Source organism: Bubalus kerabau, chromosome 7, assembly GCF_029407905.1.
Source record: "Bubalus kerabau isolate K-KA32 ecotype Philippines breed swamp buffalo chromosome 7, PCC_UOA_SB_1v2, whole genome shotgun sequence".
Taxonomy (NCBI): domain Eukaryota; kingdom Metazoa; phylum Chordata; class Mammalia; order Artiodactyla; family Bovidae; genus Bubalus; species Bubalus kerabau.
This window is the reverse complement of record NC_073630.1, coordinates 65449591-65469615: the sequence shown is the minus strand read 5'-3', so window position 1 is coordinate 65469615 and position 20025 is coordinate 65449591. Positions and strand designations below refer to the sequence as shown.

The window sequence follows — 20025 nt, the reverse complement described above, 5'->3', positions numbered from 1 at the left end:
AAGCCTGCACGCCCTTGAGCCCAGGCTCTGCAACTGGAGAGCGGTCCATACTCCCTGCAACTAGAAAAAAACCGCACGCTGCAACGCAGGCACAGCACAGCTAAAAACATGAAGAAATAAAAGAACCCAGGACCACAAACGTGGATCCTGCTCTGTCACCTCAGGGCCTTCCCTCTGTTTTAAGGAAAACTGCCAGCGAGGTGCTGAAAGGAAAGAGCAACAAAGGAATCAGGCTGAATTCCTTCCCACCTTCTCCCTAAGCTGGAAGCATCATAGAGTCTTGAACTCTTGGATCTTTATATATTACTTTAGTGTTTGCCCTACATTCCCAGTCATTTTTCACTCCTCTTTACACAAGCATTCTCATTTAGTACGCTCCTATCTATCTGTGATACTTATTTGTGTATCTGTGTAACTATAAAAAATATATAATATTGTTATATGTGATTTGAATCGAAGAATAGACACTTATTTATAATGACATCCCAGCATAAAGTTTTTGCCTTTTCTATTTTTCTACGTGTTTCCAAGACATTTTCATTTACCATGTGTAGAACAAGTTTATTTTTTCGCACCACTGCTAACTATTGCTCTAATGTATAAACACCATTTTATCTATTCCCGTAGTGATCACCACATGGGTTGTCCCGAAATCTTTGCTAATATGGAAAGTGCTGAAATGAATACCCAGTGTTTGAACCCACACAGTAGGATATATCTTAATACCTAGCAACAGGAATCCCAGGGACGGGGGAGCCTGGTGGGCTGCCATCTATGGGGTGGCACAGAGTCGGACACGACTGAAGTGAGTTAGCAGCAGCAGCAATGGGAATGCTTGGCTCTGATATCAGTTCAGTCAGAATTGTCTCATTGCTCCAAACCAGCTGAACTAGCGTGTACTCCCAGGCCATGGAGGAAGGCTGCTATTTCCCTACCTTAACACCTGCACTTGGCATTCCTTATTTTATAACTTTGCCAATTTGATGTTTGAAAAGTAGCACTTTGTCTCAATTTTTGTTTCTGTGATTGCTAGGGAGACTGAGTAGCTCTTTATTTAACCATTTACCTCTCTGGATTTCTGCTTTTGAAGTGCATTCATTTTTCCTTTTTTTCTTTCATTCATTCAAGGAACGTTTTCAAAGAACCCATTATGTGCCAGACACCTTTATATGTGCTATAAACAGAGCAGTGAATGACAGAAGAAAAAAAATGCTCCCTGCCTTCACATTATAGCTGTTACTCAATAAAATAAATACACACATGCATATTCAAAAGGCAATAACTACTGTGTGTCTGTGAATGGTAATGATTTATTATATATTAGACATAAAGTCAGTGATTCTACTTGCTGTGAAGAAAAGTAACACATTGAAAAAGGTTGTGTGTTTGTCGCTCAGTCGTGTTTGACTCTTTGCAACCCCATGGACTGAAGCCCGCCAGGCTCCTCTGTCAATGGAAATGTCCAGGCAAAAATAATAGAGTGGGTTGCTATTTCCTTCTCCCTTTGAAGAAGGTTTTTTTTTATTGTGTTTCCTATATTTCTTTCTGCTTTCGTATAAGAATTATATGTGTGTTCTGGATATTGATTCTTTGTTGAGTCTAGACATGGCAGATGTCTTCTAATCTGGCTCTCTCTTCTTCTGTCTGTGGTACTCTTCCTTGAGCATAAATAATTGACCCCGAGACAGTCAAATTCCATTAGCTTTTCCCTTTATGATTTGTTCTTTGAGATAGTAAGAACTTCCCAATTACAAAGATATTCTCCTACATTTCCTTCTGTTAACTTGACACATTTATGTTTTTTGCATAGGTCTTTAAGCTTATTTTTAATGTATATTTGTGGTGTGAATGAGAAGGGATCCAATATTATTCATTTCTACATAGGAAGCAAATTCTCCCAATACCCAGTACTGAACAGTTTTGGGTTCAGTCTCAACACCGAACAGTCCATCCTTTTCCTTCTATTTATAATGCCGTATGATCTGAAACTCAAGCTCGGGAGCCAAACTTTCCAGGGTTCAAGTTCAGACTCCACCTCTTATTAGCTAAATAACACACTGCTTAACTTCTCCAGTTCAGTTTTCTGTATCTTTGAAATAGAGATAAAGAGGGAGAGGATATATGTATACATATAGCTGATTCACTTTGTCACACAGCAGGAACTAACACAACATTGTAAAGCAATCAAACTCCAATAAAATAAATAAGAAAAACAAAATAGAGTTAAAATAATTGTTCTTATAGATCTATGAGGAATGAATAGGTTAATATACTCGGTGCATTGGTATCTATTATTAAAATTGTTTCTCTTAGAAATCCTATCAAATTTACTTTTACATCATTTCTGATAAGAAGAATATAAAGATTTTTCTCTGAGTAGTATGGACTCTTCTGTGCCCTAAATTCTATACTAATATTAAAATTGCTAACCTGGACTTCTTTTGTTTTATATGGCCTTGTCTTTTTTTCCCTCTAAATCCTCTATCTTTCTATATAATGTAGTGGCTAAGGATGCTGTCCTGTCTAAATTTACACTGCTTGGTGCTTAAAATTCTCCAAGCCAGGCTTCAGCAATACGTGAACCATGAACATCCAGATGTTCAAGCTGGTTTAAGAAAAGGCAGAGAAACCAGAGATCAAATTGCCAACATCCGCTGGATCATCGAAAAAGCAAGAGAGTTCCAGAAAAATATCTATTTCTGCTGTATTGACTATGCCAAAGCCTTTGTGTGGATCACAATAAACTATGGAAAATTCTCAAAGACATGGGAATACCAGACCACCTGATCTGCCTCTTGAGAAACCTGTATGCAGGTCAGGAAGCAACAGTTAGAACTGGACATGGAACACCAGACTGGTTCCAAATAGGAAAAGGAGTGCGTCAAGGCTGTATATTGTCACCCTGTTTATTTAACTTATATGCAGAGTACATCATGAGAAATGCTGTGCTGGAAGAAACACAAACTGGAATCAAGATTGCCGGGAGAAATATCAATAACCTCAGATATGCAGATGACACCACCCTTATGGCAGAAAGTGAAGAGGAACTAAAGAGCCTCTTGATGAAAGTGAAAGAGGAGAGTGAAAAAGTTGGCTTAAAGCTCAACATTCAGAAATCTAAGATCATGGCATCCGGTCCCATCACTTCATGGCAAATAGATGGGGAAACAGTGGAAACACTGGCTGACTTTATTTTGGGGGGCTCCAAAATCACTGCAGATGGTGACTGCAGCCATGAAATTAAAAGATGCTTACTCCTTGAAAGGAAAGTTATGACCAACCTAGACAGCATATTAAAAAGCAGAGACAAAAAAAAAAATAAAAATAAATAAAAAGCAGAGACATTATTTTGCCAACAAAGGTCTGTCTAGTCAAGGCTATGGTTTTTCCCGTGGTCATGTGTGGATATGAGAGTTGGACTATAAAGAAAGCTGAGCGCCAAAGAATTGATGCTTTTGAACTGTGGTGTTGGAGAAGACTTTTGAGAGTCCTTTGGACTGCAAGGAGATCCAACCAGTCCATCCTAAAGCAGATCAGTCCTGGGTGTTCATTGGAAGGACTGATGTTGAAGCTGAAATTCCAACACTTTGGCCACCTGATGCAAAGAGCTGACTTATTTGAAAAGACCCTGATGCTGGGAAAGATTGAGGGCAGGAGGAGAAGGGGACAACAGAGGATGAGATGGTTGGGTGGCATCACCCACTCAATGGACATGGGTTTGGGTGGACTCCGGGAGTTGGTGATGGACAGGGAGGCCTGGCGTGCTGCAGTCCATGGAGTCACAAAGAGTTGGACATGACTGAGCGACTGAACTCAACTGAGTATTGAACTCTGGCTTTACCACTTACTTGCTATTTTATCTTAAGCTATGTAAATCTCTCTGTGCCTGACTGCCCTCATTTGTAAACTGGCAATACTAGTAACCAATCTCATATAGTGTTCTTCTGAGAATAGAAAAAATTAAAACAAGTAAAGAGTTCAAAACATAGTGAGCAAATAAATGTTATGTTAGCTGTTATTATGAAGTGTATCTCTTTTAAACACCATATTGCTGAGTCTTTTTGTTTTAATAATGGAAGAATCTCTGTCTTTTAACACATTGTTGACTGAGGGATTTTTTGAAGAAACTAAACCTGTGGCCAGCAATCAGTTATGTAAGTGAATACTGAAAGCTCTGCAGTCAATAATATTTGGGTAACAAAAGACATGTTAATTGCCATGGCAAATAAAAGGTGAAAAGGTGGTGACCGATTTCCTCTTCCTGGGCTCTAAAATCACTGCGGATGGTGATTACAGCCATGGCATCAGAAGATGATTGCTTCTTGACAGGAAAGCGATAACAAACCTAGACAGTGTATTGAAAAGCAGAGACATCACTCTGCCAACAAAGGTCTGTATAGTCAAGGCTATAATCTTCCCAGTGATCATATACAGTTGTGAGAGCCGGACCATAAAGAAGGCAGAGTGCCAAAGAATTGATGCCTTTGAACTGTGGTGCTGGAGGAGACTTCTGAGAGTCCCTTGGACTGCTAGGAGATCCAACCAGTCAAGCGTAAAGGAAATCATCCCTGAATCTTAAAAGAATCAACAACAACAAAATAAGATATGTTGATACATCTCTGGTCAATAAGTTGTCTATCAGTGAATTTAACCCATTTGTACATATTATATTTATTGCCATATTCAGCCTTATTTCTTTAGTCTTATTTTGGGTTTTCCATTTATTATGCTTTTTATTTCTATATTCTCCCCATAACTTCCACTGTGTGAAACAGATTTTCATTGTTGTTGTTCAGTCACTAAGTTGTTTCTGATTCTGTGAGCCCGTGGACGGCAGCACGCCAGGCTTCCCTGTCCTTCACTATCTCCCAGAATTTGTTCAAATTCATGTCCATTGAGTCAGTGATGCCATCCAACCATCCCATCCTCTGTTGTCCTCATCTCCTCCTGCCTTCAGTCTTTCCCAGTGGCAACATCTTTTCCAGTGAGTTGGCTCTTTGCATCAGGTAGCCAACGTATTGGAGCTTCAGCTCCAGCATCAGTCCTTCCAGTGAATATTCAGGGTTGATTTCCTTTAGGATTGACTGGTTTGATCTCCTTGCAGTCCAAGGGACTCTCAAGAGTCTTCTCCAGCACCACAGTTCGAAACCATCAATTCTTTGGCACTCAGCCTTCTTTATGGTCCAGTTCTCACATCCGTACATGAGTACTGGCAAAACCGTAGCTTTGACTATATGGACCTTTATCAGCAAAGTGATGTCTCTGCTTTTTAATACTCTGTCTAGGTTTATCATAGCTTTTCTGTCAAGGAACAAGTTTCTTTTAATTTCATGGCTGCAGTCACTGTCTGCAGTGATTTTGGAGCCCAAGAAAATAAAACCTGTCACTGTTTTCACTTCCCCATCTATTTGCCATGAAGTGATGCAACCAGATGCCATGATGTCAGTTTTTTAAATGTTCAGTTTTAAGCCAGCTTTTTCACTCTCCTCTTTCACTCTCATCAAGAGGCTCTTGATTTCCCCTTTGCTTTCTGCCATTAGAGTGATATCTGCATATCTGAGATTGTTTTGATTCCAGCTGTGAGTCTTCCAGCCTGGCATTTCACATGATGTACTCTGCATACAAGTTAAAAAAAAATTTTTTAGCTGGTTTGAAAGCTTTACAATCTATATCTGTACTGTGCTGATTATCTCTAATGTTCTGATAACCATACTTGTGCTTATTGTCTGTGTGTATTAAAGTCTTTCTTCCCTTCCCTCATAGAGACAAAAACTGAAGATATTAAAGTAATTTTGTACATGCATCCAGGATTAGTCAGGTTACTTATTTTGTAAGTAATCTACTTTTTCTCTCATGAGGCTATAGAAATATTTCTTAATCTTAGTTTAACCATAATATGTCTGGTGATAGGAAACTTTTTTCTTACATTTTGGTGCTATATTAATATAGTCATTTCAGTCTAAGGAGATATATATCTTTAATTCTTTGAAGTTACTCATCATTCTTTTCATTTATCCTTTTTTGTTCTCTTCTTGGATTCCCATTATATATGTGTAGTCACCTTTTTTCCTTCATTTAATTTTTCTCACAATCTATCCTTTAATTTCCTGGTATCTTTTGGGAAATTTTTTAATTTACACTTTCAGGTTATATCAGTTTCCTATTGGTTTCTTTATTTTAGCAGTTACATTTTTATGTAACATATTTTTAATTGGTTCTTCTTTATAACTGCTTATTTCAGTCTCACATGTCCAGTATCTTCCCATATCTTTCCAGGGTTTTTTCCCCCTCATACTTCTTTTAAATTCTTGTTAGGTTTGTTTTTACAAGTTCTGTTTTCTTATAAGTTACTGTATTTCTTTGTGTTCATGAGCTTCTCCTGTCTTATAAATATTCCTGTGAAACTATTTTTCCCCATTTGCCCTATGGGGCAGTAATATTCCTTTCGGAGGAAAGATGAAAGCTGGGTCCTAAGTTGAGGCAAATTTGGAAGAGTTCAAATAGGGTTCAGTCTGAGCTTAGGGAATCCCTATTTTACCCCAGTGTCTTTACCCAAGCACTGCTCTTGTTAGAGACAGCCACATTCTGATGGAATTGCCCTAATGAGGTAACAATCAAGGGTTCTCAGCACATCCATAATATTGGCACCTGTCCCTGCCCTGGCTTCACGCCCTGAGGTTGACCAGAAAGGTGTGACTTTCTTCTTCCTAGGCAAGAGTTTAGAACTGTCCTGAGGTTTTAGCTTTAGAACCTTGGAGATAATCCTGAAATTGGCATGTTTTGTTTCTCACATTATTTTGTGGACTTTGAGTTTCCAGAGATTCTAAGCCTAAGCCAAAGTTCACAGTTGCAAAGAGAGAGGAACCCCTTAGCTCTATCCAGCCCAGTCTCAGCCCCGTCACACTGGTCACCCCAGGCTTGCACAGGGCGCCATAGAGAGGGTGGAAAGCTTTCCCCACCTGATTGTTCTCTGTGTCCTCTGGCACACCACTCTTTCTCTCCATGCCATTTATCTGCTGATAGTCATCCAACATTTCCTGTTTCCCCAAAGGACTCTCACAGGTTTTGTGTTGACAGGTAATTGTGACTCTGAAATCTAGTGAATTCCTTTTTTTAATTAATGGCATCATCAGGATTTTATTCCAGTGTCTGTCGGTACCATCTGCTACCACATGTTCCATCTTCCACTAGGTCTTTCTGAGAGAAGGTTCCTTGGAGAAGCCCATCTACATAGGAGAAAATTCAAAAACAAGGGAGTGGGGAAGTGGAGGAAGGAAAGAAAGACGGGCAAGCTGATTTTATTTAAGTTTAAAGAAGCTCTAGCTTCCCAGGTGGCTCAGTGGTAAAGAATCTGCCTGCAACATAGGAGACGCAGCTCCAGTCCCTGGGTCAGGAAGATCCCCTGGAGAAGGAAACGGCAACCCACTCCAGTATTCTTGCCTGGAGAATCCCATGGATGGAGGAGCCTGGTGGGCTACAGTCCATGGGTTCATAAGAGTTGGACACGACTTAGTGACTAAACAGCAACAACTAAGATGCTTCAGCTCTTCCTTACCTACCCAGAGTCATGGGAAAAGGGAAGAGAATCAGTGCCCACGTGGTCTCCAAACAGATCCAGTGAATGGGAGCTGGGGCCATTGGTCTTACCACTCTTGAGAGCAAGGTCACCATCGGGCAGAGCATGAAGGGGGAGGGCAGTCATCCTTCTTGAGTAGATGTGCTTCCCAGTGGAAAGCCCACCAATGCTATCATGTGAGGCTCCTAGACAGAGGTGGCTGGGCCGGTCCCTATTGGAGAAACTTCCGTCTCCTTGTAGCAAGAGTCCATAGAGAAACCACTGTCTATAGGCTCTTAACATTTAACTCCTGGGTCAATAGCTCAATAAAAGTCCTTAAGTTAATATCTCTTAGGGGCAGAAGGAGGGTTCTGATATCTACTCTCTTTTCCTTTCTTCTCCTTATATTCTTCCATAGAAATTTCACCATGTAGTAAAGGAACTGAGTAAATGGACATTTTGCCAAAAAAGAGAAAATAATCTCATCCATGATGCCAAGATTACAATTCTTATTCATATTTGACAGTTCACAGTTCAGAGGCAGCCTATTGTATATTTAGAGTATAGAGGAACTAGGTAATGAATACTGGATTCTTCGTGCTTTCTCAAATTGAAGGTTGTAACAACCCTGTGTTGTCCAATAATGGTTACCATTTTTTAGCAAGAAAAGTATTTTTAATTAAGGCATGTATATATCTTTTGAGTGATCCAAATTAATATTTTAAGGCACCACTACTGTATTATTTTTTGATTCCTGTTGCTTACAGCAGTCTGCTATATGCTAAATACAATGTTAGGTCCCAGATAACTGGATAGATGGATGGATGGATGGATTTCTCTTTTTTTTTAATGAGCAGTACCACTGTGGACAAACTGTCCTATGGTGTGAATACTATAATAAATATTTCTACTAGTAAGTATCTTCTTTTTAGTGCCTTTTGTAAGGTATATTTGCCAGTCAATAGTTCAGTGTGCCTATACACACATACATACATGCATATGCAAACATATATTACTGTCAATGTGATCAGTCATTATTTAAAATATCTGAACCATTGAAACTGAAGGTTACTTATAACCACATAATTCCACAAAAGAGAAGTTTTACATCTAAAATGCATTACAAAAGGAATCAAAGATACTTTCCTTTTGTGTCCTGTGGCCGGGCTGTCTGTATTTTGTTTCTGTAGATTGAATCCTTGAATTACAAGTTGCCCTTGATGGCTCTGACTTCACAGTGTATCAGCAGATGTTGCTTTTGGAGACTAGGAAAGCACTCACTCATCAGTCATTTGAATAACACAACTTTCTTACTTAGTAATGGGTGAATGTTTCATTATATACCCTATGCTAAGAATCATTTTTAGGATTTGCTATATAAATGGCTGTTTTCATTCCAGTAATAAATTGATGGTGAGTTTCTGGAAGCACTGTAATGGTTATATAATTTTAGCATGTGTAGCCCAAATTATTTTTGCCATGTTTTAACTCCTCCTCAATTCAAAACTTTATAAATGAGCCTACAAATTTTAGTTCAAAGAAGAGTTAAGTTCGGTCTCATAAATTTTTCTCTTAGGTATTTCTCCTTTTGTAATTTCTTTATTAGTCAGCAGAATATGACTCAATGGGGAATAGACTGATATTCACAAAGAGAAAACTTAGGAAGTTTGTTGCAAAGGAAAGTACAGCAGATTCCCCACTAATGATCCTGACCTCTAAATAGTCACCAGGAGCAGCTCTCTCGCTTCCTAAATGCAAAGGCTGTACAAATACAAGGTCATTATACAAAACGCTTCAGGATAATGAAGAAATACTGTATTCCTCCATGTTCTCAGTGTGTTTTCTAAATTTACTTTCTGAAAGCAACTTTATAGTAATTTTTAAGTTTACAATATGAGTTTTTAAGTTAATGTATTATTGGCCTAATTTTTAGTATATATAATAGGTTTTTCTAGGTTATTAACCTAAATACACAATACAGTAAGATAAATTATCATACTTTAGCTACCTATAAAAAGTCCTTTAAATATTCTTTATTATGTGACTGTATATATATATATATATATATATATACACGTGTACATATAATCCTTATCCATATTCCATTCTAAAAGGTGATTCATTTCGCTTATCCCGTTAAAAGAGTGCAAAATGAGGCTCACGTAAGATGGGCCACCGTATATACTTTCTAGATTAAATGGTAAAAATTTCCAGTACTCCAAACTAATGTTCACAGGGCAGTGAGAGTTACTACATAGCAAGTAAGAAAACTAATGAATAACACATGCAGAAACTGCAGCCAAGATAATATCTGAAGAGCATTCTGCACCCGGTGTACTGCTAGGTTGTATCGCAAAGGACCACCCTCTGTTTGTGGAGCCACAGGGAAGAAAACTGGACTTTACAGCACATGCTCGATGCGCAGTCCTTTTCCACAGAGGCTCTGACTTCTTCCAAAGAAGAAAGAGCAACAGTGGAAGAGAAGACAACCATGGATAATTTAAGTACTGATGCAGACCCTTGGGTGGTGAAAATACATCTAGGGTAGAAAACAGAGCACTTTTATGATGTCTATGAGTTATGCATTGGATCACTATCAGTATTTATAAAATTTAGGTTTCATATATTCTCAACCATGAATTCGTGGTTTCTGATAGATATTGGGAAGATTAACTAGTGTGGTAAGGTTGTTCCAGACTATTCAGAAAATTGTACACATATAGAAGCAAGTATATAAAAGTTAAGAAAGTAAACTAATGAGTAAAGGAGAGGACTTTTATATGGTGGAAATACACAGTGGAAAGGAAAGTATTCTGGAGAATTTTTAATGTGAAATTTAATGTATGCTATTTCTTTTACCTGACATGAACTCGCCTCTCCTTGTCAAATTCTGACTCATCAAGGGAGGCTCTTGCTACCCATGCTAACTTCTACATCCTCGGAAATTATTAAGTACTGACAAGTATATCAAAAAGCTTTCCGCAACACTCATTTTTAATGTCTTCTAATTTGGTTTTGCTATCTTGTAAAGGCAGGAGGAGAAGGGGACAACAGAGGATGAGATGGTTGGATGGCATCACTGACATGATAGACATGAGTTTGAGTAGGCTCCGGGAGCTGGTGATGGACAGGGAAGCCTGGAATGCTGCAGTCCATGGGACCTCAAAGAATTGGACATGACTGAGCGACTGATCTGACTGAATACCTCTTGTACCAAGAAATAATTTTTTAAATGAGTGCTGTACGAATAGTAGAAGATTGTTTAACTGATCTCAGCTTGACTAACCTGGGTCCCGTTAAACCACATCCCCTCCCTAAGACATGCTGAAGCCTGCCCACAGCACAGCATACCCAGGGCTGGAAGGACAGTCTTTAGTACATGCCTACACTTTTGCTTCCATGAGTTGACTTGGTGCTTACTAGGAATCCATGGGTGTTCATTCTTTAATCTATTTATTCTTATTGTACTTCTCAAAGTAATCATCACTTAGATGTTTCATAAGCCACCAAAAAATAGTCTAGCCAAAATTGTTGGTAGGAAAACCAAATATAATGGCCTAGAAAGACTTTTTGAGTTGCCAGGAAAACATTGCTGGGGACAAGATAACAATAAACTGGGGTGGATGGCATCATGACACTGTAGCTTCCAGTTAATGAAACAAGACATGGATTGTGCCTCAAAGTGAGGTTTCTGTAAGAAAAATATGCAGAATTTCAAACACAAACTCCTTTGCAGATTATGGTTTTTTGCCTAACATCACAAGCTTGTACATTTATATTCTGAGTTAAATTTTATAAGGTATATATATTTTGTTTTATGAATTCTACTTAAACCTGATCTCTTTCTTTAGCAACCAACTACTATTTCAAACCCATCAGATACCAGAGCTTCTGCTGTTTGTTGAATCCTCTTCCAAGGATTGTCCTTCCAGTTGTCCTGTTTTATCTTGATAATGGAAGCAGATATCCTTACTTGTGCTACTTGCAATGTAATTTGGGTTGTCTCTCATTACATCTTTGCCTTTTCTTAAAGAAAAACAGATATTGTTCTTGCCTAGGGAATTCATACTCTGATTTAAGACCTGAGTTAGACATCCATGTTTGTTTTTTTGTTTGTTCAGTCTCTCAGTCGTGTCCGACTCTTTGCAGTCCCACGGACTGCAGCACACCAGGCTTACCTGTCCTTCACCATATCCCAGATTTTGCTTCGACTCATGTCCGTTGCGTCATTGATGCTCTCCAAGCACCTCATCCTATATCACCCACTTCTCTCACCATCAGTCTTTCCCAGCATCAGGGTCTTTTCCAATGAGTCAGCTCTTCACCTCAGATGGCCAAAGTATTGGAGCTTCGGCATCAGTCCTTCCAATGAATATTCAAGATTGATTTCCTTTTGGATTCACTAGTTTGATCTCCTTGCTGTTCAAGGGACTCTCAAGAGTCTTCTCCAACACCAAAACTTGAAAGTATCAATTTTTTGACACTCAGCCTTCTTAATGGTCTAACTCACATCCATATATAACTACTGGAAAAACCAATACAGACCTTTGTCAGCAAAGTGATGTCTCTACTTTTTAATATGCTGTCCAAGTTTGTCATAGCTTTCCTTCCAGGAAGTAAGCGTCTTTTAATTTCATGGCTGCAGTCACCATCCGCAGTGATTTTGGAGCCCAAAAAAATAAAGTCTGACACTGTTTCCATTTTTCCCTTTCTCTTTGCCATGAAGTGATGGGACCAGATGTCATGATCTTAGTTTTTTGGAAGTTGAGTTTTAAGCCGGCTTTTTCACTCTCCTCTTTCACCGTCATCAAGAGGCTCTTTAGGTCCTCTTCACTTTCTGCCATTAGAGTGTTATCACCTGCATATCTAAGTTTGTTGATATTTCTCCCAGCAATCTTGATTCAAGCTTGTGATTCATCCACCCCAATATTTCCCTTGATGTACTCTGCATAGAAGTTAAATAAGCATCCAGTATCTGGATGCTTGGGGCTGGTGCACTGAGACGACCCAGAGGGATGGTATGGGGAGGGAGGAGGGTTCAGGATGGGGAACACATGTATACCTGTGGCGGATTCATTTTGATATTTGGCAAAACTAATACAATTATGTAAAGTTTAAAAATAAAATTAAATAAAAAAAAAGAAGTTAAATAAGCAGGGTGACAATATACAGCCTTGATATACTCCTTTCCCAATTTTGAACCAGTCTGTTGTTCCATGGCCATTCTAAATGTTGCTTCTTGACCTGCATACAGGTTTCTCAGGAGACAGGTAAGGTGGTCCAATACTCCCATCTCTTTAAGAATTTTCCACAGTTTGTTGTGATCCACACAATCAAAGGCTTTAGCGTAGTCAATGAAGCAAAAGTAGATGTTTTTCTGAAATTCCCTTACTTTGTCTATGATCTAATGTATATTGGCAATTTGATTTCTGGTTCTTCTTCCATTTCTAAACCCAGCTTGACATCTGGAAGTTCTCAGTTCACGTACTGTTGAAGTCTAGTTTGAAGGATTTTGAGCATTACCTTGCTAGCATGTGAAATGAGTGCAATTGTGCAGTAGTTTGAGCATTCTTTGGCATTGCCTTTCTTTGGGATTGGAATGAAAACTGACCTTTTCCAGTCCTGTGGCCACTGCTGAGTTTTCCAAATGTGCTGGCATATTGAGTGCAGCACTTTAACAGCATCATCTTTTAGGATTTTAAATAGCTTGGCTGGCATTCCATTCATAGTGTTGGTAAAAATCCTCAGCCAGTTTTAATTTGGGGATATTAAAAATTGTGATGTCAAGCAAAGAAAGCAGTGGTTAGTTGTAATAGTCATGAAGAAAAGAAAACAAAGTTTAGTCCAGCTTTTTTCTGATGATTCTCTAAATCATTAATATTAGTTCACCATGCAGAGATTTATCCTTTATTATACATTCAGCTTATGGAAAAAAAAAAAAACTTGCGTTTCTCAGCTCCATTGATCCCATAGTGTGACTTCACAATGTATTTGCATTGTGAGCCTGTAAAGTTGTAAAGGGAATTTGACAAATGTTTTCAAATGCTTTGCTCTTTTCATGCCCATTTCCCATTTGCTTTTTAGATCATTTCTTGGTGAGCATTCTTTTTTGACATTTACTAAATGTCAGCTATAGTTCATATTTGAAACATTGGCCTAGAGCCAGTGGGCTGACCAATTTATAATAGCCTGTTAAGAAAAATTAAATAAAATGTGAAAATGAAAATTGCTTCAAAGAAAAATGAGAGCTAACAGTGGAAAAGCCTGTTGATGATATGATACTCATCCATTCCTTCCCTGTATTCACAGTTGTGTCACTTTGTACTGTTGCCAGACTCTGAAAGGAAATTCAGAGAAAGAATTAAAAATAATTCTTTCATATAGCAAGCATTTATTGAGTACTTATCCTGGATCAGCACAAGTAATACAAAGATGAGGAGACCTGTTCACTCTGCAGGCAACTCACACTCTAACACAATGATTCTCAAACTTGAAATAAAGACTGAATCTGTTCTTGGCTAAAGCATTTAAGAAGGGACAGCTGGGCCTCCTGAAGGCACTTATTTGAGCAAAATACCCACTGCTAGGAATTTTTCCTAACGAAATAATCAGGAAAATGTGCAAAGATGTATTGAGTCTCAGAGCAATGATCTTCATTTCTAAGTAGGCTAATAAATGGTTTACCAGATGTTCCAGCAGGTATTTACTGCACTTAACCTTGATAAAGAATTTAGTTCTGGGTTATTTCTTTTGCTCACTAACATTGTCTCTATTAGTTGTTTCTCAGTAGCTCATTACTGTCTTAATAGTTTGCTGAGCCAGATCACTATTCAGTTTTCCTTTCTTTCTGTCTAAGCACCGAGATAGCATGGATACTAGATTAAGTTAATCACGCAAATAAATATTTTGTCATTGAACTGTAATTTTTGTGGGGTTTTAAGTCTATGATAAGTTGCTCCAAAGTTTATATTAATACCATACAACTTTAGTATGGATGCTGGTGTTCTCTATTCCTGACCCACCTTTATATAAAAGGATGCTTGATTCTACTTGGCCATTGTCAGCAGCTTTAGAAAAGAAACAGGCACGTGAACTATGTAATCAAGTACTTGGTATTTTAGTTGATTCACCCAGGTGTCTGAGAACAGGTAGGGAAGGTACCCAGTTCCTTATTGTTTATTTAAATTGTTTAAATGTATAAGAATCATCTAAGATCAGCTTATGGAGGTCCAAAACTTTAATTTTCGAGGTATAGTAGAACAATTGGTATTTGAACTATCATTCAACAGCCTTTCTGGCTTTCTTTCTCATTCAAAAGTGAAGAATCAGAAATCTTGATATTATTTGTTAGGAAGTAATGGGATTTCTGAACACAAATGTCATCTTTTAACAAATTTATGCACACATTCTGGGAAACTAATATTTAACAAGGCCATTGTAGCTTCTATCTGTCACCTAGAGTTTTGCTTCTGTGACTTTATTTTTCCCTTAAAGTGGCAAACCAGGCTAACAGAGATTTAAACACTTAAACGTAAGACTTTTCCATGATGATTCTTCAGAGACCTATTCATTTAGCTCTTCTGCTGCTTTCATTCTTCAAGATAATGACATCTTAAAATTCCTTTTTTCAGAAAAAAAGTGATAATTTGTTGTTATTTAAGGGTTTCTCCTCTTCAAAAATCTGAAGTTGTGGAGATGGTTAAGAAACAAGTTAAAGTCATAACACTCGCCATTGGTGATGGAGCAAATGACGTCAGTATGATACAGACGGCACATGTTGGAGTAGGAATAAGTGGCAATGAAGGCCTTCAGGCAGCTAATTCTTCTGACTACTCCATAGCTCAGGTAAACCATCATTTCTGCCAAACACACCATTCATCTTTGTCAGCTGACACTATGAAGAGGAAAATGTTAATTTTTTCCATTCTTATTTTAGTTCAAATATTTGAAGAATTTGTTGATGGTTCATGGTGCCTGGAACTATAACAGAGTCTCCAAGTGTATCTTATACTGCTTCTACAAGAATATAGTCCTCTATATTATCGAGGTAATTGCAAGTTAAGTTTAAAAATCCTTGTCATTTGCATATATATTTGAAACATTTTGGGGAAGACATTTCTTCATAATTTTAATGAACCCTTCATCAGCCCACTTTTTTAACTTCTGAATATGTTAAAAAGTTTGTCAGCTGTGGAGAATAATATTGAAATTCTGGCTAAAAACATTATGTTGCTTTGGTAAGGAATGTTGAATTATAATTGCTAATAAAGTAATGTGTACAGTTTTAAAAAACTACAAACTACATAGCAGTTTTTATAAAGTTCACAAACATACGAGAGAAAACAGTAAATTGTTAAGGGATGCACATGAGGAAAACTGTGTTTAAAGAGAAAAGGAAGGGAAAATGGAAGAAAATCCCAAAAAAAAGAGGGGATACACATATAGCTGATTCACTTTGCTGTACAGTAGAAAATAACACAACATTGTAAAGCAACTATGCAATAAAAATCAATTTTTTAAAAAAAGGAAAGGAATAGTGGACAAAACTGAGGATGTCAGTTTTACTAAGGGATCTGCCAAGTCACTTCAGTCTTGTCCGACTCTGTGTGACCCCATAGACAGCAGCCCACCAGGCTCCCCTGTCCCTGGGATTCTCCAGGCAAGAACACTGGAGTGGGCTGCCATTTCATCTCCAAGGCATGAAAGTGAGAAGTGAAAGGGAAGTCACTCAGTCATCTCCGACTCTTAGCAACCCCATGGACTGCAGCCTACCAATCTCCCCCGTCCGTGGAATTTTCCAGGCAAGAGTACTGGAGTGGGGTGCCATTGCCTTCTCCAACTAAGGGATCTAATCAATAAAAATACACAGGTAGTTTTTCTAGTATTGGTCATCCTATAGTTCTTATTATGTTTCAGGCCTACATAATTGGATAGAAGTATTCCTTGCTCTTCAGATCGGTTTTGGTGTCTGGATTTGGTAGGAAACAAGAGTCCAGATAATGAGGAATTTGTCTAAAAATTATCAGAATAGTTCGATTACTGTGTCTGGATCACAAGGAATTTCTATATTCCTTTTCATATGGCAAATATAACATTTTTAACATGTAAACTTAACCTGGGTCAGGAATATCATTTCTGAAAGGATGCATTTTATTCTGCAAACATGTTTTGCAGTCTCCACAGGCTGCCAGGCACCAGGGTTAGTTCAGTAACTGAAGTAAATCGCGCGAGGTTTCTATCCTCCAAAAACTTGCCAATAGAAATATAAAGCAAACCACATGTGTAATTTTACATTTTCTGGGAACCACATCAACAACAAGTAAAAATTAAAGCCCAAATTAATTTTAAATTATATTTCATTTAACTCTATATATTCAATATTATTATTTCAGCTTGGAATCTCTATAAAAAATTATTAAAGCAATATTTCACATTCTTTTCGTCATAACTAAGTGTTCACAGTCTAGTGCGTATTTTACACATACAGCGTATCTTAGTTTGGACTAATCACGTTTCAAGTATTCAAGAACCACATGGCCAGCGGCTATTCCTCTGGGTAGCATAGCACCAGTAGGTGAATAAGTAAACTGAACACTCAGGATGCGATAAGTAAGTTCTTTATATTTAAAAAGAAAAAATATGACCATCTTTTCATAAGAAGCTGTATTCGTAATGCTTAAACTCTAGGCGTTACCAGTTCCTTGCTCCTCTTGCAGCTTCACAGAGCCCAACAAGGAGTGCTCCATAGCTTGTTAAGAAAGCCCTCCATCTTCCACTCCTGTCAGAGGACCTGCCTACACCTTCATAAATCTGCCCTGGGCTCCCTTACACGTTTGTTTATGCCACCTTGCCCTCTACTCAGTTGACTGCTTCTACACATCCATCAGAAGAGGCAGAACCTTCCCATGTGCCATTTGAAAATAATATCTCATACTTTATGCCACAAAAGTAACACTATAAACAAAACAGTCTGTAGACTTTACATTTCCCCTGCTGAGATGTTCGTTGGAAACTGCTGTATGTTTGCTTCAGCTGTTCTTTATGCCTGTCAGAATGCTTATCTTCTTATCAAAATGTTGACTGAGCATAGTTCTTATTATGAGTCAGATTAATAAAATTAAGGGCTTCCCTGATGGTTCAGACGGCAAGGAATCTGCCTGCAATCCAGAAGACCCAGGTTCGATCCCTGGGTTTTTTAGTTTCGAAGTATGCGGGCAGTTTTATTTGTTGGTCACTAAAAATCTGTAATTAGATTGCAACCCATTCGGTAAAATAATCATATACCATAATTAAATACTTGGGAACATAAACAGAATAATCTATGAATTTAGTTATTGTTCATTACTGCTGAATTTGGTCTGAAATAGTCTGTTTTGAAACAAAATACACTTCCAAAATAGCATATGAGATCATACAAAATATTTTCTGTTTATATAAATTTGTTATTCTTTTCTAATAAAATTATTTTCAATTCTCAGTCCCCTCTATAGTCCTAACTTTTCTAGTTAGATTTTTTTTCTCATCCCTCAACATTTATCGGCATTAGAAAGAATACCAATTTATACAGTTGATTTACATATAATCTTGAAGTATCTGGGATTTTAAAGCCACTGGCAGCAATAAATCTGCTTGCAAAAATATAATTGTGTAAAATGAAATGAGTACTCAACTTGCCACTTTTTAAATCTAGATTATTTGACAATCAACAATGAAGTGGTCAAAATTACGGACTAATGGGAGACATAAAATATATCAAACTCAAATGAAAAACTAAATCTGCACGCTCTGTTTCAAATCCAGAGTTATGCAATTTGTGGTTGATTAGCCCTAAATTTCACTTGGCTTTGAATTTAAAGCCTCTTTGAGAGATAACTAACACTGATCAAATTCTTTACACATTGGAAAGGAAGTCAGTCCTAAACTTTACTGGAAATCTCATTCTTAAGTTATTTTTATTTTAGCAGTTTATGGAAATGTATTTTGAATATAATTCAACTATCTTGGAAATGAATTGACCTTTTAAATCAATTCCCAGATACCCAACTTTTGCCAGCTAAAACAAGTTCTGCAGATGTTAATGGCTCATGTCAATACTGTGAATGAATAGACAGAAAACACATCATTGAATGTCTCTAGTGAGGACAACTGCCAGTCTCGAATCTCCCCTTTCAGTTTTTTGTGCTGATCGGGCGTGGGAGCAGAGGGCTCATTGACTGTTTGTAAGCTGCTGTTTAATATGCAGAAATGCTCCATCAGGGAAATGTCTGTGAAGCTGTAACTGCCACGCCTCTACTGGGACGCAAAAGTTAGAAAATAATACCAGGACAGGCAGGTCTGAAGTTTCTTTGCTAATAAAGAAATAGTATGGAACACTATGGGTTTTAGAGACTATCTGTAAAAACTGCTTTTCCCATTGCTGTACTGCCAGGAATGTCACCATCTAGCTACTCCATTGCCATAAATTATAGCCAAACAAATAAAAACAGATTTGGCAGGTGGCGGTATAAAGCACTTGCTAGTGGTGGCCACTCAGCAGCGACTCTAGGTGTTCATTGGAATGACTGGCATTCGCGAGAGATTTTAGTTTCTCTGAAACATCTGACTCCTTGCTAGCAAAGTAAGACCTTCTCTCTCAAACAGTTGGTCACATCCAGGTTTTCTGGTAAGATCCCAAGGCAGTGTAGCGTTTCTGATTTCCAGAAGCTTTGATTAAAGTCAATGAGGTGATACTTTCCCACCAAGTTCTGCTGAGATATGGATTTCCTGTGAATTTAAATAATTTAGATACCTCCCCAGAGGGACTCATGTTTTCTTTCTGCATCCATGGTTTTGTTGAGTCAAGGGAGGGACTTTTATGTGTTTATAGTAATTTAGGTATTGTTTTATTTAGTATGGGATGCATTTCTAATGTGTCTTTAAACTGCAAATCTCAGACTAACTTGAAATCAGCCTTCTGGTAGACGTCTTCACTATTAAAAATCTCTCTTTCCTTTAAAATATGTAAACTTCAGTGCCAAAATATTTATATTAAGATGTGGGTACTATATTAGAAGAGTCAATTCCTATCTAGTCATTTCTCCTTTAAAAAAAATTAAAATATTAACTTTTTAAAGCACAGGAAGAGAGTTTCTAGAAACATGTTCACATACCTTTCAGTAGGAAAAATAAAAAGGCAAAAATGCTTTGATAGCTTTCAACTTTAAAATGTCTACATTTTTCTCATAAAGCAGTTAGTTAAGTAGTGCATTTTAAAATAAACTTGGACTGCAAGTGTGTTAGCTTATTTGCAAGTTATTTTGAATTGGAAACTGAATATAAGTATCCATTGATTTAGATTCCTAAATTTCAAATTTAGATTCCTCGATTTCAAGCTCATAGTGGTGTTTTAATCACCAAATTTACATAGACCAGGAGACCATTCACATTTACAAATGTTTATCCACACACAAATTTATTAACATAAATGTCTC

General features: G+C 37.7%; 1 protein-coding gene across 5 annotated transcripts in view; it reads left to right on the top strand.

Moving 5' to 3' along the window:
- Positions 1 to 20025, top strand: part of ATP8A1 (ATPase phospholipid transporting 8A1) — a 234308-nt gene that overhangs the window by 163484 nt on the left and 50799 nt on the right. For all 5 annotated transcript variants that reach the window (XM_055588440.1, XM_055588437.1, XM_055588436.1 and 2 more), the window contains 2 exons: positions 15217 to 15400; positions 15492 to 15602. In XM_055588440.1, coding sequence (XP_055444415.1) covers positions 15217 to 15400; positions 15492 to 15602 — 295 coding nt within the window. The remainder of the gene's footprint in view (positions 1 to 15216; positions 15401 to 15491; positions 15603 to 20025) is intronic.